The 21,674-nt window shown below is 41.3% G+C and overlaps 1 protein-coding gene across 2 annotated transcripts in view; it reads right to left on the reverse strand.

Annotated features, from left to right (window-relative positions):
• rargb (retinoic acid receptor, gamma b) overlaps positions 1 to 21,422 on the reverse strand; it is a 32,345-nt gene extending 10,923 nt beyond the window's left edge. Inside the window, exons 1-2 of one of the 2 annotated variants that reach the window (XM_020087012.2) lie at positions 21,286 to 21,422; positions 9,818 to 10,218 (exon numbers count right to left, since the gene is read on the reverse strand). In XM_020087012.2, the coding sequence (XP_019942571.1) occupies positions 9,818 to 9,986 (169 nt within the window). In that variant the 5' untranslated portion in view covers positions 9,987 to 10,218; positions 21,286 to 21,422. Of the gene's footprint in view, positions 1 to 3,336; positions 3,710 to 9,817; positions 10,219 to 21,285 lie in introns of those variants that run through there. The other variant, XM_020087014.2, reaches the window with a different exon arrangement.
• Between the last annotated feature and the right edge of the window lie 252 nt (positions 21,423 to 21,674).

Consider the following 21,674-nt stretch of genomic DNA (forward strand, 5'->3'; position numbering starts at 1 on the left):
CTGAGAAACACTGTCACCAAAACAGACAAATGAGCATCAATTATCTAGCACAAATATTAATGACAGAATCACTTTTTCTCTTATTTTCACTTTAACAATTGCCTTAATCTGCTTTTTGTTGAACTATTGCTGTGTATTGTCCACAGGGACGGACAAAGCAGTTTTATTGCAGCTACAAGAATCTGCTTTTGTAAAGAAGGTCACACTGAACTTGAATTTCTGTGTCTGCAGAGGCTGTGAGGACTTCACAGCGTGTGGTGCTCAGAAAGTAACGGAGACACAGCCCACAGGCATCCACATGCTCTGCCAGACAGTATTTCATAGTGACACAGATTTATAGAAAAAAGAGTTATGAAAAGAATAGAGATACTGGTAAGGCCAAAAAAAACTTAATCTGAGCCTCATCTAGTAAGAAAGAACATACAAACAATCCTCAAAAACGACTTCACTTTGTCCTCATAAATCAGGCTCAAAACCTTCAGTAACAGCATCTCTCCATTGGATTATATCAGCTCCTCTCTGATGATATGCTGCTCCATTGTTACAGCAGCTTTGAAGAGCCCATTTAAAGAGGGTGCCAGAAGAAAAAAGCAGATTATCACTGAATGAAGAGGAGAGTTATTCCCCCTCAAGGCCTTTAACGCCAAGATACAAAGACTTACTGAGGGTTTAGTCCCAAATCCAACTTCATCCCTCAGCCCTCGCCTCTTTTAACTGCCCATGCTCCTACACACACGGCCTAATCTCTTAATTGACCCTTTGTAATTGTAATTGAATCATTAAAAAGCTCATGGTTACACAACACAAGGCGTGTAAGCTGAGCCATGTGTGAGCAAAGAATAAACACACATCATTGATAGGAGGGAACACACACAAACACACACACACACACACACACACACACACACACTAATGGAAGAGGAGATGAAGTGCAGGAAGAGGGGATCTTTAAAAAAAAACTAATGTCACATAGAGGAGAAACAGGCAGAAGAGGCTGTGTGACGGAAAGAGAGAGAGAGAGAGAGAGAGGACCCCACTGCCTTTAATGCCTCCTGACGTTGAGACAAAGGACGGCAGAGAGGTGCTGAACAGCCTCTCATAAAAAAACACAGGAAAAGATTATCCCCCCCAACACACACACACACACACACACACACACACACACACACACACACACACACACACACACACACACACACCTTTTAAAAAACACACACACTGAGAGGAGGAGAGAAAGTGTGTCAGAAAGTCACAGAGGACAAAATACTCTCAGGAATTTGACGTGGTCTCTGAAAGAGTTTAAACAGTGAGGAAATATCACACTAATCATTTTAGTTCACTTCCCAGTGGCCGGGGGTGCAGCAGTTTATGTGACGCTGGTTTCACTTTAGATGGTTCAGTTTGTGTATGAGCATTACACCAAAAGTGTCAATGTCAAAGGGAGTGGTATCCACAAGGGGAAAATGAAAGAAAGATAGTTAAGCAGACTGTACTTCCTTGAATTTCTACAAATGCAGCGAATTACTGTTACTACTATTTCTATTATCTAAATAAAAAAAATAGTTAAATCGAGTCAAGTTCATTTATTTGACTTGAAGAAAGTGCTCGCTCATTTGGGTTTCTCTATAATTTTATGGTCTCAACCTTAACATGAGATAATGTATGTAATGATTTGTTGCTATACAAACAAAACTGAATTGAATTGAATTTGTAAAGCATATTTAAAAACAACAGACGTGGACCAAAGTGCTGTGCAGCTAGATGACCTTTAAATTAAACCCTAACAGCAAATGTAGAACAATGTCACAGCAAAATCCATCATTTGGTGACTAACAAATATCTATATATATATCTATTGACCTTATTCTGAATAAGACAGTATTTAGTTTATGATGTTTCCCTGTTTTCCCACATTTCACATCCCAAGACTTCTGTCTTTTTTCTGGTTAATATCAGAATATTGGTGTCAATGTAAATGTAGTAAATGTTGTTTTCATAATCAATTAATCTGCCTATTGTTTATCTCAGTTCATTCATCAACCATTTGTTCTATAAAAGGTCACAAAGTAATGATAGATGTCTATAACCAAGACGATTCATTCCAACATCTTTTCTTTTATACCACGTGGAATAGAAATCTATAGCTGTCTCTTGACTGATACTGGACCTGCACCAAACAGATTTTTATATGTAAAGAAACCATGATTGATGACCATCTGTGGACATTTGTCTTTCAGCCTGGCATCTGGCAAAGCTCCTTAGCGAGTTGTAACAGGCCCTGCTGTGGTGTTTGTCATCCTGACTGCTCATGCATCATCATTAGGGAGCACTGCGGACTTGACGGTACTCAGTGCCCTGGTATCTAAATAATTACCAAGATAAATAGACTTGTGGGTGCTCAGTGGGGACATCCCACACTGTGCGACCGCTTGAGCTCAACGGAGTGGATGTCATTTTTTTAGAAAGTTGAAAAATGTGCTCGCTCCGTCAAGTTGACACTTATAAATGAGACTTCAGCAAGTCTGTTTCTAGAGGTAGATGGAGTCAGTGTTTGATTTTCTGAGTCACAAAGCCTCATGCAATCTGAAAATGGACAATAACAAAAGTTCTGTGTGACATTTTGTCAGACAGAGTATTTCTCTCATTTATCTCTGCTCTGTTTGCCTGTGTGACTTTTTTCAATCGGTGCCTTGTCTGCTCAGGTCTTTTGAGGAGCTGTGGTGAAAAGAATGTCCTGTGGAGTTAGGAAACAGGGGGTGCTTACATGTCAAGTGATTCATGCTTTATCATGTCCCATTTCGTCTGTCACCCTTTCTTCTTTATCACTACAATGAGGTGTAGCTTTGAGGATCCCCCCCATTGCAAATGGATACAATCTGTGTAAAAGTACAAGTGTGTAGTATAATTCATTTTTCTCATTTAGCTCCTGTGAAGGTTCAAACTGACTGTGTGTGTTTATTGGCCAAATCACAACCATGTGATTCCCAGGCCTTCGATCTATCAGAACCTGTTTCTGTTTGGACGTATAGGTGGTGGTTGTTTTCTGGACACGTCGCCGGGGTCAGGTCCCGCATTGTTTGAAAATGCTGTCAATCATGTGAAGTCATTCATAAAGAAAACAAACAGCGGGGTGTATAAATATGCACTCCCCAGCTCACTCACTCACTCTCACAAAAGCACATAAACAAACAGGCTGCAGGGTGAGAATGGGACGTGGAATCGAAAGGAATCTGACTCTTCCTGTGGAGAGAGCTCTATGATAACAAAACTGGGACTCTGCTGGGAACACACACACACACACACACACACAGCTGATGGACAGGACACAGTACTCACACTGGACGCTGCTGGTCCCGGCCCAGGCGAAGGGGTCCAGGCCGGAGAAGTAAGGGGTGGCCTTCCCCAGCATGCAGGAGCCCTGTCCGGACACATCAAAGAGGGGCCGCGGGGCCAGTCCCAGAGCCTCCATACAGTCAAACATGCTCCTCTCAAATCACAGCAACACAGCTGCACTCCTCTGCTTTTGTTCTGCAGCCGAGCTGAGAGAGAGTGGCTGTAAAAACTCAGGAAAAAAAGCTTCCTCTTGCTCAGAGTAACTCAATGCCCTGCTTGGTCCAGGTGTTCCCTGTCTGTCTGTCTGTCTGTCTGTCTGTGCCACTGCCCCCTGTCCTGTCTCACCCACACTAACACCACTATATGGTCCACCTATATGGACAAAAATGCTGTCTTCGGACTCTTGTGTCTTTGCCTTGTTTCCTTATTTCTCAAATCCAAACCACGTCTCAGATCACTTGCTCGCCTGGCTGCTGTAACTGATCCGTGCTCCCCTCTCACCAGCTCTTTGGGCCTCTTGCAGTCCACCACACACACAGACAACTATCTGCATGCTCTCTCAGCACAGGAAAAAAAGGAGGTGGGGTTGAGGAAGGAGAAGAGGGAGGGACGTACACCCCTGAGGGGGTGTGTACTTGCCTTCTCACTGGCCATGCAACAAACTTTTTCTCCCTCCCTCTTCTTCCCCTTCAAGTTTACCAGCTCCCCCTTCATATGTCATATTCTGCAAATGAAAACAAAGACTCCTCACCTCCCCTACTCCGTCCCCCCATTCTCTCTCTCTCTACCACATTTCAACATTAATTTATTTGTTGTTCCTCCACAGGAAGGGAAAATACTCTGACCTCAGATACTGTTGGGGCTAGAAAGAAGGAAGGAAAGAAAGAAGGAAAGAAAGAAGGAAAGAAAGAAAGGCGTTGAGAGAGCACCCGTTTAGATAGAGTGTTACTTAATTTCACCACAATTCACTGTAAACAAGAGCTCTCATCGGGTTTCTGAACACACACACACGCAGAGATAACACTGTAATTCTACATTATTACAGAATAATCTGTCAAAGGTTTTCTGAAGAGCGATGTCAAACTACTTGAAGAGGCAAAGTTTTGTTGGGTAGTGATGTTACCTTTATAGGGAGCTGCTGATTTCAAGCAGAATGTAAACCACAATAAACCCAAAGTGTATTTGTATTATTATTATGAAATACATGCTTCATGATTGAATGTGGACACATTTAGAATGTTTGCATGTTTAACAGACCTGCTGTGCACTGGTACCTAATCTGTTCTTTAATTAAAAGAACTGAATAGCAAGTTATACTAATGTCCAAACAAGTCTTGTAGGAGAGGGGAACAGAGAATTATTTATACCACATGAATTTAGTTTGTCACTTAAAGCCTTTTCTTTTTCTTCTTTTCCATTTGGTCTCATAACGTTGTCCCGTCTAATTTAATCCCTTCACTCCTGCTTGAATGGATTGTTGGAAACCTCAGTCACAGAGAAGTGTGAGTCCACTGCAGGCGAACCACACGGCCTGGAGTCTAGATAGTTTGGGTACGAGACTGCCTCACCTCCTCCCTTTCCTTCCCTCGTTCAAGAGGGATGAACTCTGGAAGAAACCCCCACTGGGGCTCTGACACCCCCCCAACACACACACACACACACACACACACACACACACACACACACACACACACACACAGACTTCCCAACTTGTCCTGCCTGTGGCTTTGTGCACTTCATACTGAATTAAAATTTTGTTTTTCTTGTTTTGTTTTGTTTGTTTGTTCTTTTTTATTTCTACAAATCCCCTGAATCCATTCTTCTTCATCACCTTTTTTTTAATTCTTATTATTTGGAAGATAATAGCTTTTACATTTTACATAAAGCCTCCTCCTCCAGGGTCAGAGGAGTTTTTACCTGTCTTTCACCATCCTTACCAACAACACACACGCATGCATACACACACACACACACACACACTACACTCCACTACACTACACTACACTACAATGACACACTGCAGGGAGCAGAGCTGCACAATATCAGCCTGCTGAGCTCTTTCCACACCTTGAGACAATTACCCTCCCCACCTCGCAGCACCCTGCCCCCTGTTGCTGCTTTGAGGAACGAGACACACAAATGCAGGAGGGAATGTGAGGAAGGAGAAGAAGAAGAAGAAGAAAGTCTCATTTTCCTTTCCTTTTTAACAAAACATAAGCTCCCTCCCACTCTTTTAGTCGGGCAAATTGCAGCTTTCTTGTCTTTGAAACTTAAAACACGGGACTCCCCACTCGGTTGTGTCCCCCCCCATTTCTCATCCACACACTTACACACAAATGCACACACAGCTTGTAAGAGGAGCGAGTCACATTACAACTATTCACAATCAGGTTCTTCAGCTATTCATCCTGTCTTCATGTCTGACACAAACACACAGAGGGCTGAACAATGGCCTCTCTTTCTCTCCCTGTCTGTGTCTCAACCAGCAGCTCCTCCGGCTCGGCCACAGATATTTGCACAAAGTCTCACTGCGGTCATCAGCAGGCGCACAAATATAGTCACCAATGTGAGGCAAGGCGCACAACACTGCTGGGTTGTGATATTCATGGGTGTTGGAATGTGCAGCCTACAGAGTGGCAGTGGAAATGTGTCTATGTGTGCGTGTGTGTGTTTGTGTGTGTGTGTGTGTGTGTGTGTTCCAAATATGTGTGTGTGTGCTTAAACAGAGTGCATGTGATGACAGACACAAAGAAAAACACACAAGCCTGGGTCTGTGCCTTTAGGTTCAAGTTACTAATATCACACCAAACACACACACACACATGCGCACACACAAACGCGCGCACACACACATACACACACACACACACACACACGCTCAAAACATTACAAAGAACAAGATGTGACAAGCTCAGAAATTACGAAAGGACACTATGTTCATTGTGGAAAAATCCACTTTCAGTGAATGCTCCACAGTGAGATTTGTTCCTTTACAGATACAGACAGAATACGCTTCTTGATGTTTATGAAAAAAGACAAAAATGACTTTTTCTAATAATTAGAAATATTTGGTTGTTCCTGGGAAAACCAAGAGACTTCATTGTGTATTTAGACCAGTTCCATGACGCACAGGGCAGCAGAGCGTTTGCCAAACACAGTTCGTTGTGTGTTCCCTCTAATTCCCACTGCTATTAGGAAAAGAAGAGAGAAATTACCAAATGACTGAATACGCAGCAGGGAGCTTTTGATGTGGATATCCGCTAATTTCTAGTCCAGGGAAGCTTTGAGTTTCATCTCATTAGGGAACAAAGTCCAGTCTTCTGCTCACACTGATTAGGACCTGGTTTGAATTAATTAGCAAAGGCTATTTAAACTTCTACTGTAATTTGGTCTAATTTTGTTCACTTGGATTAATGAGAGATTTTAGCTTTGCTTGTTGGTAAAGAATGGGCTCATTAATTGCATAGATTCTTCTTCAGTGAAAATAATCAGCAGAGAACTCCATTGTTGGAGGTTGGCCACAACTAACTGTCAGCTTACATAAGAGACGTCAGTTTACCAAAGATAATTCATCAAATCTTCAAATCTCTTTTAAAATCTAAAATCTATAATGATATGAAGAGTGCAACAAATTGCTGCAAATCCCTGCTGTTATATTTCAGTGAGCTGACACTTGCTTCGTATTTTAAACGGATGTTAAAGAGATCACTAAATGTACTCTAAATGTTTGTTCTCATCTTACTGCAGAAGTGTGTGTTCAGGAAACTGTAGCATCACTGTCCCATCCGTTATACTGGGACTGATGGGCAGTGTAGACCTGAAACTATAGGGATTAAATGTTCAGTGGTTTCATAGTAAACCCTGGTTACAGTATATTACTGTTGGTCAGTTTACTATTACCATTTTAACTCTTAATTATTACCTCAGCCAAAGAGGTTATGTTTTCATCTGTGTCTGATTGTTAGTGAGCAGGATTACTCAAAAACCATGAAACTTGGATGTGGTATGTGTCAGGGAGGAAACCATTAAATTTTGGTGCGGATATGGGTCATGGGGCGTATCCCAGATTATTTTTTCATTGTCTTTGACATTGTGAGGTAGGGCGTTTTTTTAACATTTTAGTTGATCTCAGAGAATAAGTCGCAGATCCTAATGGAAAATGTTGAGGGTGTTGATATTTATGAGTCTGTGTAAATTAGTGCAGATACAAGATCTGTATCTATTAAAATTAAATGTGGTTTCATAAGGGGACTGTAGGGCCTTGGTGGAGGTATGCTATCTACTGACTCTAGTCATTAAAAGAGTGTTTGATTACTGTGCTTAGAAAAACTCAAGTTAGAGACTGGCCTGCATCGGATGAAGGTAACAGAAGTTTTCCAGCTGCACCTTTATTCCATGTTGCCATCTCTGTTGGGTTCAGTGTAAACAAGCAAGACCAGTATTCATAGTGGAGGACTGTCAATCTGCCCTCTAGTCTGATGTCAGCTGGGTTTGGATCCTTTCTCAAAATCTATTCTATCTTAATGTTTGAGTATTTATTTTCCATCATTCATTTTTGCCATTGATTCCTTGTATGTTCTGTGTTTTTAATCTGTTTGCTGTGTTTTTGTTTTATTTGCTCTTGCTTGTATTTGTATGTTATTTATTTCATGGCTGCCCCTCCTGACCAGGACTGCAGAATAGATATTGAATTTTAATGGGATTTTCCAGGTAAAAAGATACATGTGACTGATTTGCATTTACTGTAACAGTTCCTTTTCGCCCTTTGTTTTGTCATATGCACTGACCAACGTTAATACCGTCTATCCTGACTAAAATGAAGCAGTGTCTCTTATCTTTCTGTCTCTGTATGTACGTATGTAAATACATAAACAAAAAACCCAGAGGCAACATGTCAAAGATGTAATCGCATACTGAGCGCTATTAGCTCGCTGAACCCACTCTCGTCGGTCCCGTGACGCCACGTACAACTGGAGATCAACAGATAACTGCTGCTCAGTGAAAGCAGTGTCTGTGCGCACATACTCACATGCACACAGGCCAACAGGAGTACAGTGTTTGATTATAAACATTGATATATATATATAAAGAGATTCATATTGGTACATATTTGTGACATGACTTCAACACACACAGGGTAGTTGAATGTAGAAAACTTAACCAGAGGATATTAGTGTTCACTTAATAATGCTAAAGGTTAAGTGTTTGTTCTGAAAATACAAAGCCAGTAAAAAAAGGAGGAAAAAAATGTCATATCCTTATGGAAACTAACGACCAAAACATTATTCCAAAGGGGAAAATGATCAAGTGTTGAGATGTAAAAAGTGTGAAAGATTCAGGGTGACCCCCGTCTCTAACCCAATGTCCACTGGGATTGGCTCCAGCCCCCTCCCTCAGTGAACCGTGGATGGATGGACAAGAGGAAACATGAATCACCACAAAGTTTCATTTGTTCTCGTTCTGCTGTTGCTGAATGGATCCAGAATTTCTTTGAAGAGAGGAGAGCAAACAAGCCGCGCACCAACAAAAACCAACATACAATGCTTTAAGGTTTGCCCTGGTTGAACAGTCAGTTCATCTAAATATGAAATCCAACTGTAGTTTGCATAACTTCAAACAACTACAACACTCACATTACAGGGAGGCAATAGTGTAACTGATTCCAGATTTAATAAAGTAGTGCTGTGAGGAACAGAGAAATAAAAGGATAAAAATTGTATGTATTATATCTTATCCACACAGATAATATAAGAATAAAACATAGTACATTAGAACAAAAGAGAAAGTGTCCTTTATTATAAAAATCAACCGTAAAAAGATTTTTTTCCTTAACTCCCTTAATAGTCTCTCTCTTCCTATTGAAGGGGAGTAGCGCCCCCTGTGACCCAAAATGGGAACTCTGCATGTCTCTATTCATACACACTGCTTTTGCAAGTTGAAATGGAAAAACTGTCTCATCGGCCAAAAGCCTCAATCTGCTTTGCATTTCTGTTTCTATATCTTTACATGTAATGATTTGATCCATGAATATAATCTCCTCTCCTTTTGTTTCCTCTCGTCTCGTCTCGTCTCCTGCCCTGAAGACTTTTCCTAAACTTTCTGCCGTCTCTGTGCTGTCGTACATAAAACAGAAAGTGGTGGGGACATGGACACTCAGCACTCTATCTTGTCATGTGCAGGGGTGTGAGATCAGGATTTTTTGCCTCCTAATTGAACCTTGGAAGAGTTTCAGGCCTCATGATGATATAAAACATTTTTCCACATTTTTGCTGGAATCTGAATTAAGCTCATTGTGGCTCTGCATATAATGAGATTCTATCAGTTGTATTGCTGTGAAAGAAATGCCCTCGTTTTTCATGTAACGCACCAGATGGAAAATGTTATTATGAACGCACGTCTCTGTATTTCAGTGGAGTCTGATACTTCTCTGAGGCTGTTTGTGTAAGAAGTGTGAGGGAAAAAATAAGTGAACTCTGTTACTCACACAAAGCGGCCATCTCTTTGGGCAGGTCGGCCCCGAACCGGCCAAAGAGGTGGCTACTGGCCAGCAGGTCAAAGGGGGAGTGGCTCCTCATGGAGTTGAAGGTGAACGGGTACATAGCACGGGGGAAGCCGGTAATGTGACGCACTTGATGCTCCCTATTGGTTGCCATGGTGCCAAGTGCCGGTGATGCTTCAGGTGACTGGTCTCGCAGTTTGTCCCTTCCTACGTCTTCGTCAAGGGGCCTATGATGAGTCTGAAAGGAGCTGGTGCCATTCAGCCCCTCTCAGCTGCTGGTGTCTCTGCCGTCGGGGCCTCGGAGAGGTGAGAGGGATGATGGTGAGAGAGGAGAAGTCAGAAAGAGACCCGGAGCCGAGAGACCGAGAACCGAGAGGGTCCAGACTCTGTAAAGAAGGAGGGAGGAGAGACAGCAGGGGTTAGACACTGGAAGCAAAGTCTGGTTATTACCGTCGAAGCATGATGGTTTAACAACCCCACAAAAACAAAATTTGAAATACCTCAAAATCAGAGTCCAGATGAGAAACAAAGAACGAAGAAGACGAGAGACAAAAAGAGTGTTAAACAAACTGCAGGAAGGAAGAGAGACTCAACACTTCCCTCCTGCTTTTTGTGTTTCTTCCAAGTAGTTCAATGATTTCAGGCAATGCCATATGATTTCAATCAGCAGAACTGTATTATAAAGGGCCTCTCTGTTCCCTCTGCCAGCCTGACTCTAGCCAGTCTGCCAGAGAACAGCCAGCCACAACATGGGTACAATTAACCCTTTCCAACAACACACACCCACACAACTCACTCTTCCTCTGATGGCTGCGTCTTGTTTTGCACCTTCTCCGTCCCTCAGGACTCACATTGTGCCTCTGTGACTTTGTCAATAAGTAAAATGATGGCTCGCTCTCCCCTCTTGTTTTGCCATGTCTCTCATCCCCTTCAGTGATTCCATGAGAGGGTGGAGCTTAACTATCTGTGGTGGAGCTGTGGTACATACAGCCTGGCCAAAGAATGTCTTGTTGTTTTGGGCCTGCTCCGGCATGGGAATCAAACACCCGTGATGGGCGAGATCTGGATTGATAGGAATATGAATTTAAACCAGATCAACAGAAACACACTATTTTATGGAGGAATATTTGTGTTGCACATGATGAATAGTGCAGGTACACAAACAAAGAAAGGTATGCTGCTGTAACTGATACAGACCCCAGTCACTTACAAAGCTGCTGCTGTAAAGGATTACTCTGTACCTGGTTTGAAATAAACTGTTCCACATGTGGAGGTAAAAATACAATACAATTACTAATTCAGTAAGAATGAATGCCATCTTCCATCTAAAAGGGTCGACCTCTTGTCTCGTGGAGAGTCTGGTTTTAGTTTTTATGATTTCTTTCTCAGATTTCTTAGATGGATGAAAGTTTGCAAATAGTGAGGGTTTTAGAAATAATATTTAAACTTGAATGACACTCAGTAGAGGGTATAACTCAACAATCCGCTCATAAAACCACATATAAATTCACTAGATCTGTATCTTTATTTGGATCTGCACCAAAATACACACACTCATAAATATCAGCATTTTTTCAAGATCCATTATTCTCTGAGAAATCAATGAAACTGATGAAAAATGGCCTAGAAAAGAAAAAAACCTTGATCCTAATCTGCACCAAAATGTATGAGGTCTTTCCTCACACGTATCCCAGTTGTCTACCAGGTTTTTAAGAATCCATCTGGTAGTTTCTGCATAACCTTGCTCACAATTAAACAAACATACAACCAAAATAACTTACAAAAGCACAGGGGTGAAAACATAATCTCCTTATGTAAATATTCAGTAGCATCAAGACTTTCCAGAAACAAAATTGTCAATAACCTACAGACAGTTTTCCTGGTATATTTCTTCATTAGAGAACAGATCCAATTAAAATGTTTCCAACCTTCCACCCCCACTGGATCAGATGGATAAACGGTCTCATCTATCCAGAACTGTCTGGGTGACAATAATAAGATTTGAAACATATGCTTCATGTCAGAAGGTTATTACAAAGCTTTAACCACAGCAGTCGCTTCAGACCTCATCACACCAGATTCTAAGAATTTTTTTTTACGTAATTACAACGAGCTTCATAATCAGATTTTTTATATAATCACAAGCATATATATATATATATATATATATATATATACGGTATGTTTACTATGTTTAACATAATGAGTCCTGCAATAAATCATATTTTAATGAAAGTGAAAGTTTTAGTTGACACTGTTTTACATGTGTCACTGGTCATGTGGAGGTTTAAAGGTTCAGTGTGTCTAATTTAGTGACATCTAGTGGTAAAATTGCATGTTGCAGCTGAACACCCCTCACCTCACCCTCCCCTTCCAAACATGACAGAGAACCTGTTCTTCAGTTGTCATAAAAACTCAAAAGGTTTTAGTTTGTCCAGTCTGGGCTACTGTAAAAAATATGACAGCCTCCATAGAGAGGACCCGCTCCTGATGTAAATATAAAGTATTTAAAAATAAAGAGCACATTCTGGGGTGAATAAAACAACAATTTATACAATTGAGATGAAAAACACTAGTGAAAACATCACTAGGTTTATTTTATGTTTTCTGCCAATAGATCCCTTTCACCTAGATCTTACACACTGGACCTTTAGCTTTTTTGCTGCAGTTGAATTGAACACAGTTATAATGACGTCTGTTTCTAATAGTCAGTTTATCCGTAGTGGGAAAATCAGGGTGAAAAAAAATCGGACATTTGTGCTGCTATTATTAGAGTTGAGCTGTTCTACATACTCAGGTTACAGTGGATGTTTCTTTCCCTCACACATATTACACATTCACACACAAAGCCGCACAGTCAGCGCAGTGACTGAGTGTTGTTTTTAAAGCCACATTTCTCATATTGACATATTTTTCCTAATTGCTTGGCTCTGCTGTGGTTTCTCTTCACTGCGATGGCCATTCGTGGAGAGTCCCTGCAACTGTTTCCACAAAGAACTTTTCTGTTTGGCAATCAAAAACTGTCGAACACCGGTTGGATAAAGTGTATGTGGCGTTTAAGAAAAAAAACCTACCACTGCTCTGGTGGAATGGTCCCTCTTAAAACATACATATGCTTACACACGCTTCCCTACAATCAGAACACAGGTACACACAAGCACGGACATGCAGGCCGCAGGAGTAAACGCACACAGATGTTCTGTGACTTTAATCATGTTCATGGGCAAGTAATCAGTGGAAAACACGCAGCGTCGGTCACACACGCTGAAGCACCATTGAAAGCTGCAATTGACCTTGAAGAATGAAAGGAGTAAATACAGGACAGAGGATCCTTCCACAGAGGCTGCGTTTGAGTTAGATTTAAAACCAATCAAATTCAAACGACCAAAATCACTGGTATGAAAGCCAGATGTATAAAAAGGACCGGGACGAAGAAAGAAAGAAAAAAAAAGTGTCGAAAGCTGAAAAAAGTCTATGGAAAAAGATGTAAGGGGAGAGAAAGCGAGGGAAAGAGCACGGGAGGGAGTTTGGAGCATCTGGCGGACCATGTGTAAGAAGTACACAGACCTATTAATTAGATCCATACTGGAAACTGGATTAATAAGAGAAAGAAGTGAGTGTGGTGAGGCAGCGTGGGAGGAGGCACCAGGCTGAGCACTTGCAAAAAACATACATAAAAATAAAGAAACAGTTTTATTTCCACTGATAAACTATGAAATAATGTGTGCCCGAGCCAAGGAATGGTCTCTTTCTCTCTAATGAGTACCCCCCCCTCCCAGCCCCTCACTCTCCCTCCAGGGGGAATACACCTTGGGTAAGGCAACAAAAGCTGTGCTGTGTCTCTGGGCCTCCAAGCCTCAATGCTGCTTTTATGAGACCTGGCTGGGTGAGGTCAGACTGGGTAACCTGGTGCTGGTCCTGCTGACACACAAACACACCAACACACACACACACACACACACACACACACACACAACCAATGCTCCGCTTTCCTCCCAGAGTATGGCGATTAAAAACAGCTTTGGTGTAAAAAATGACGGGGCTTTCCATCTCCCTGTCTTTTCCAACAAACCACAACACGCTGTCAACTTTTCTGATTTTCACACAACTCACACCGAACAACACTTTTAGCAACTAGTTTGACGCATTGTCACAGCAGCTGTAAAAATCTTCTAGTCGCAAACCAAATGGAAAAAAAAAAGTTTTTTTGAATAGCATGCTTTAAGTGCTTATTAGGAGCATCATCTGGATCTAGTTAGGCTGGGTGTAAATGCGAACTTTATGGTTTTTCCAACCCAAATCAGCTTGAGGTTACAGTTATGAAACGACACACACACACACACACACACACACACGTCTACACACAAAGAAAAAGAGAGAGAGAGAGAGAGAGAGAGAGGAGGCCCTTCACACTGTGTTGGTTCATTTTGACAAGGTCGTTCATATGTGAAAACGACCTTTGTCCAGACTAGTATTTTAGGAGACTACAACTCCAAATGTACAATAGGCAGCTCAAATTTCCTCTGCTGGTAGTGTGTGAGTGATGTGTAATAGAGAAAAGTGATGCACATAGATGCTCTGTATATGGGTGAACAGCAAAACTGTACTGTGGGCCAACTACTTCAAATGGAAGTGCTATTAGAAAGATTTTGAAAATTACTGTTTAGCCCTTGTAATTTGTTAAGTGGCTATTTGACCTTGTTAGACTGAATTATTAAAAGTAATTGATGCAAACAGGATCAGGAACACTTCTGCTCCTGTGTGATGTAAAGGTCATCCAGATCAAATCATGCATAATGACTATTTAGACACAGGTTTATTCATGTCCCAGTGAGTAATTAATAAACAGGATTCACTGCAGCAACAAGGAAAACAACGACAGCCTGTGGACTCCTCCTGCACAGCTGTCGTCAGCAGTGCACACGGTGCTTTGCAATGAAAGGAAAAATAAATTGTGAACTAGATTTCTCCTTGTGAGGATGATTTGGAATCAGATTGACTGCAGGAGGAGGCGTGAAACAAGGCCTTCAGCTGAACAATTTATTTAAGTCAAATTCTCATGGAATCTGATCTGGGTTTATCTAAACTTCCTTAGTAGTAACATCATGTTCACCCTGTCATGAAATATGCCAAACATCTGAACATGATAGTTTCCTCTATTTGTCAGTGTTATAACCACAGACTGTATAATGAACATGGACAAAGCGTCTCCATTTCCTCCCACTATCCAAAAATGAGGCTGAAAGATCTGGGATTCGAACGCTGCCATTTTGCGCAATTGGAGCCAGCCAATAGCGATCGGCGGGATGCAGCCGGCACTAGCGAAGTCTCGTCGAAAAATGTGCTTGGCTGATCAGAAATATGTCTCAGTTAGTTTCACTACTAACTAATACATGATTGGTTGATTGATTGCTTGCTTGCAGAGGTCAACACTGTATTAGATCTGTTCCACAATGGGAGCTCTTTTTTTAATTGTACCAGACTTTAGTAATTTAGTTTGAAACATTTTTAATACAGACGTAAGTTAAACAATGGGAAAAAAAACCAGCTTAAGAGGTTTATGTTAAAATGTTCCAGTAACACAGAGTTGGTCAGGGTGGAGCCTGCGGTGCACAAAGGTGAGACAGAGCTCCGTGATGCTTGGAGGAACTCCTGTTTCTACAAACTGTAACCGGAGGGTATGAACATTGCTCCACATCACATAATAACGCCCTTTATTTTGTGTGAACATGTGGTTGATGAGTGCGCGCAGTGTTAGCTGTGTTAGCATTTCAGCTGGATTACATGATGATGTTTTTCTGTACTAAAAAGTGCCTTTTTTGTCTTAGCCCAGTTAGAGTGTGAACACTCGTCTAAGACTAAAACAAAGAATGTTTATTTGATGATAAACACACTTTGATCCTTTGGATTGAGAACAGCCCGCATGAACCGAAACGTCTGCGCTTTAATTTTCTGCACCGTTTCTCTTCTCCGTTAATAGAACGTTGAAAAAGGTGTTTTTTTTATTTGGTCACGTTTCTGTTTCATACTTGAGTGTTTGTGAAGTGAGTCGGCTGGAAACTAGCTCATTAATAATTCTTATGGCTCTTTGGATTTGTTGTTCTTTTGTGGATATGTGTTTTTTTACCTTAGCCAAGGAGGTTCTGTTTTCACCCTTGTCCGTTTGTTTGCTGGTTTGTCTGTTTGTGAACAGGATAACACAAAAACTACCAGACGATTTCCCTCAAATCTTGGTGGAAGGATGTGGTATGGGTCAGGAAAGAACTCATTACATTTTGGTGCTGGATCAGCGGCAGATGCAGATTTCTTTCTTTCTTTCTTTAACATTGTGAGAAAGTGGGTTATGCAACATTTCCATTGGGTTTTTTCAGAATAATCCATGGATCTTGTTGAAAGAAAAATCAGGTCTATTTATGGGACTTATAAATTTAATAGGTAAAATTAGTATCTAGTGAATTAATCTGCAATTTTTTTCTGAAATCTTTTCATCATTTTAAGTTCAACAAGATGCAATTATTCAAGTCCACTTTTTGGTTGCTGAGCAGATGATGGGTTATGGTTTTGTTAAGCCATTAATGTGTGAAAGTGGGAAAGACGCCAAGATGACAAACTTACAATGTCTGCATTTCATGAAGCCTATGGAGCCGCAGAGTCTGAGTCGAAGGCTGAAGGCTACAAACTAAAAACAGCCAAATGCAAGGAAAACCATGACTTCAGCTGGGACTGTCCCTGCTGAAATTGTTGTAAACCATAAAACCCACAATTGAATCGGCCTTATTCAGAGAATGTAGCCAGGGGATGAGCTGTGCAGAACACATCGAGCAGAAATACACACACTGACACACAGAAACCATTAGTTAGGAGAAAAAAACACAGGCTCTGTCACCCACAAACAACATAATTAGATTTTTCAACAAATGACCATCCTATATTTCATGTCAGACAAAACATCTTTTGAGGAGCACAAATACTGAGGGGGCCATAAAGCACCAGCGTCTGACAGATATCTTATAGACCACAAAATGTTTCTGACTGTGGTAAACACATATGTCCAATTTAATGCACGCAATTATGACGCTAGCTTAGTCAAGGATGTACACACAGATGTAAATATAAGGCAACATTTAAGACATCTTTCAGAATGATTGTCCAGAAAGTCATCTTATTAAAAAGGATTTACAGTAAACAGCATCTAAAGAACAAAGTTGATGATCTCAGTCAACCGAATGACAAATATGCTGCACTTTGGGAAATACACTTATTTACTACACTTGATTACACTTGGATGAGATGATCACTTTTGTGTCTGTGCAGTAAATGTAAAGTTACAGCAGTCGCCAGTCAGCTTCACTTTGGTAGCTAATAACCAGTCTGGCAAATGTTCATGTATTCAAACCCACATTTGAATAATTTAGATAATAAGTGAGCTTTTCCCCTGTTTACAGTCCTTATGCTAAAGTAATTATGATTTACCATACAGCCACAAGAGTGTTATCGATGTCCTCATCTAACTCTCACAATCAAATAAGCAAATCTCTGAATATGTCTGACTTTAATTTTACTCTAGAACTTGAAATTGAACTTCAGTCTTCAATCTTCCCTTTAGCCCACAGGACAACTCATAAAATAGAATTACAGTACATCCACTCGCTTAGAAATGTTTATAGACTCAATCACTGTTCCCAGAAAAGAAAATTACAAGAGGAACCATGTGTTCAACTATAACAGCATTTCTTTAAAAGATTTAAAAAAAATCTGAATCAAACTGTTTATAGAGACATGAGGATCTGATTAGAAAGATCTTGTACAATTTGAACTTTACAAGTTTTTAAACAATGATATGTGATGTAGTCTTGTTACCTCTGTCAAGGAGGTTATGTTATTGTCTGCCCAAATGATTTTCTGTGAACTGTTATGGAGGGATGGAACATAACTGGAGAAAGAACCCATTCAATTTTGGTGTGGATCAAGATCAGGGGTTGGATCCAGAATAGTTTTGGGTGCGGATCCAACTTAAAACGTGGATGTAGTGAAAATAAATGTTTTTTCATGAGGGGACTATTGGGCCTTGCTTGTTTATTAGTTAGCAGGATTATGCCAAAACTACAACATGGATTTCCATTTAGTTTTGTGGAGGTGTGGGGCATGACTCAAGAAAGAATTTCAAAGTGGTTTCATGAGGAGACTGTTGGGCCTTGGTGGAGGAGGCATGCACTCTACTGAGTATCATAATAGTTGTGTATTAGTTTTCTGGATTTTACTTACTTAGTTCGTCATTATGACAAAATAAAGAGTTGAAACAGTTAGTCCATTAATCAAGTGGTTGATATGTTTTAGTAACCATTTAATCATTTTACTCATTACTTAAACAAAAAAGCAGAATTCCACATTTTCATTTCTTGTGAATATTTTATTTTCTAGTTTCTTTAAATCTTCAATAGAAGTTGGTATCTTTAGGTTAAGATTCGATGTGAATATATCAGGATGTTATTCTCATATTTTATAAACCAATGAACTGACTAAGATGTCACCGGCACCAAAAAGCGTCACTTGAGTCTCCTCTAACTCACATCTAAACTTTTCTGTTTTAACTACCAACGATACTTGGAATAACACAGTGTGATTTCTGTGTGAGCAGTGCTAATGGAAGATGATGGTGATGATAGCAATGTTTCATAAAACACACAATGTTGTCATTATGTGGAGCCGACCCTGTGGGCTGCCGAGGGTCCACAGGTTGGAGCCGGGGTCAGCCCCTGTCGCTCCAGGCTCAGCGGCCTGGACAAGGGTCAAGCCTAATTGAGGCATTTTGGTAGGCAGCTTTTCATTTGGTATTAAAGTGAAAAAGTGAGTGTAACGACTGGCTGAGCACACACTCAATCTGCTCCACACAGAGGATTAGAAGTGTGTTTAAAGGACTTTTAGCTTTTGCTGAGGAGCAGCCCCGGGCCTCGATTAAACACACCAAGAAGCTTTTTAGACACACTGAGACACATTCAGCCTTAAGTTTTGAAAAAGTGCAGCGAAAGCAACAGTAAATGTTACAAGTCACATCCAATTCTCTGAAGCCAATTGGGCACAGCAGCCAGTGCACGGCTCTCAGCAAACTTTCTCTAAATAGGACAATATGTAACTCTTACAAGAAACAAGAAAAGATGTGTGTCCTCTGCTCTCAAAGTCAAGTAAGCAAATGTTTGCTTCTTTGTTTTGGAAGTTCCCCGTTTCCATTTATATGTGGTGAGCAAGAGAGCAACCCCAGTACAAAATCAAACTCAGCTGACAATGGCCAGAAAAGAAGGTGGATTTATATATGTATATATGTTTATATATATATATAAACATATAGAGGAAATTAAGAAAGAAAGAAAGACGTCAGCAGGACAGAGGGAAAGAGACGGAGAGAGAGTGGAGCCAGACATCCTCCTCGGCCTGAGGGGCTGTCATTCTTTAAAAGTGTTGAGAACAAAGATGAGACTGCAGAGTGGTTAGAGGAGTTTTTATCCAACACACCCAAACACATGCACATGCAAGCACACGCAAACGTTTCTGGAAGTCTCTTCTCTGAATGACGAAACCAAAAGGGGGACAAGTAGGATTTAACTAAGAGCAGATGCATCCACCCTAAATGTTCAGATTCTTAAAGCTGAAATATAAAACAGTTCACTGAATAGCCAACACTGTGGGGACATTCGCTGACAACAAAGTGATAAATAGCCGTCCAATCAGAGGAGAAGAAGGGGGTTATATTTAGCGAGTCTACCACTCTCCTCCAGAATGTGATCTCTGACATAGTATGCATTGTTTACACCCAGCTGTTTATGCTTTGCTTTGCTATGTGTTCCTGCGGGGGTGCTCATAAACACCCTGCAAGACATAAAGGAAAATGAATCTGAAATAGACTTGTCAAGAGTTTGTTAGAAACGCTCCACTGCACAGGGTGGCGTGGTGCAACTGCTCGGCAATATGGTGTCAGCGGACGGACGCGGGCAGCTCAGCTCAGGTCAGCTCGGGATGAAGCAGATGAATAGCATCTTAATCAAAATCAATCGCGTCTGTGTTTAAATGGAAGATGTCACACAAAGGGAAGTGATTCACACGTGTATAAAAGGAGCTTGTGTTTCAATATGAGGAGGGTCAGTAAGTTTATTCACACACACACACTTAGAAAGAGGAAACTCAATCTTTCATCTCAAAGTGTCGACCTCTTGTGGTCTCATGGCCACAGAGAGTCAGATTTGACCTTTTATGATTTTGTGATTTCTTTCATACATTATCACAATTACTCTCAATTAATCCAGAGACAGTTTCCCTGGTGTATTTCTTCATTAGAGAGTTCCAATCAAAAGTTTCCAACCTTTCAACCCCACTGGACCAGATGGATCTCACACACACACACACACACGCACGTCCATTTGCATTATGGTTACTTCTTTGTTGTCCCTATAAGGAACACAGGTCCCCACAATGTGACCATGTTTAGGTCCCACAACATGAGTAATACTTGAACACACTCACAATGCAAAGCAGCAGGCATGAGACACACAGCAGATTCTCCTCTGATATCCGGAGTAAGCTATTTCAACGTTTCCATCGCACTTATGTGATTGTGTGGATGGAGACCTGTTTACATAAGGTTGAAGCAGATGAGTGAGTGAGTGTGTACACACTCAGGTAAACCAGACCCACTCCGCCATTCTGGATGTCGATGGAGCGATCCATCAAGTTCGACAGCCAGCCTGCTGGTTGAGATCCTGCAGGTTAAAGCTGCGACTTTGTCTCGTGTTGGAAAAACGGCCTGAGACACTCGCAGTAGCAGACTGACACAGATGAGAGCGACAATATAAAGTAGTTTGTAGTGGGTTGTATAATAGCGTCTGCTCTTATTGATGTCATTCTTTGTAATCTGGGGAAATCCAACATCCTTTTTTAACTGATTTCAGCCATTCAGCAAATCAGAGCTAATGAATCAGGAATAAACGCAGAGATGATTCTGATGGAAGCACATGGATGGTCGGGCAGAAAAAATTAGGACAGACACACACACACACACACACACACACACTCACACTCACACACACACACACACTCACACATACACATCACCACAAGCCTTCATCTCCTCACATGGAGCACCCCAGAGTACATTCATGTGCCGATCAGCTTTCATTCCCTTCCCTTTGCTCTTTCTGTTGTTCTTTCTCCCTTGCTCGAAATCTCTGTTCTCAATTAAAGCTGTCCTCAGGAAACTCAATCTCTTCACTCATGCTTTCCCAGAAACACACACACACATACACAAGAGGGAGAGAGAGAGGACACACACACACACACACACACGTCTCACTCAAGCTCTGACATGTCCTCTGTCCGTCTGCTTCTTTCTCACACACACACTGCCACACAAGTTATAGGAAAAATCTTAAAAAACAAAAAGGGTCTGGACGAGCAAAACTTACCAGAGCTGAGATGTGACGGACGCAGCTCTGGGTGCTGCTGAGCGAGGGTGGTTGAGAGGAGAGCTGAGCTGAGAGTAGTAGCTGTGTTTGTCAGTCAGAAGTCTCTCTCACAGTGACGAGAGAGCTCAGCCTGTTGCATTCCGCCTCTCTCTCCTTTTCCCGTCTCTCTCTCTCTCTCTCTCACCAACATACACCCTCTCACTCTCTGTCTCTCTATCTCTCTCCTCCTGAAATCATGTGTACTTTGATTCACAAACCCTGCCTCTGTCACGTGATCCAACACTTCAAATATACAGCACATTTTTTACCAGCCACAGAATGCCCGAAGGAAGGGAAAACAGGGTCCAGAAAGCTTAGGTTTCAACTTGCTGCCCACCCCCTCTCTTTCC

This window comes from Paralichthys olivaceus, chromosome 2, assembly GCF_024713975.1.
Source record: "Paralichthys olivaceus isolate ysfri-2021 chromosome 2, ASM2471397v2, whole genome shotgun sequence".
Taxonomy (NCBI): domain Eukaryota; kingdom Metazoa; phylum Chordata; class Actinopteri; order Pleuronectiformes; family Paralichthyidae; genus Paralichthys; species Paralichthys olivaceus.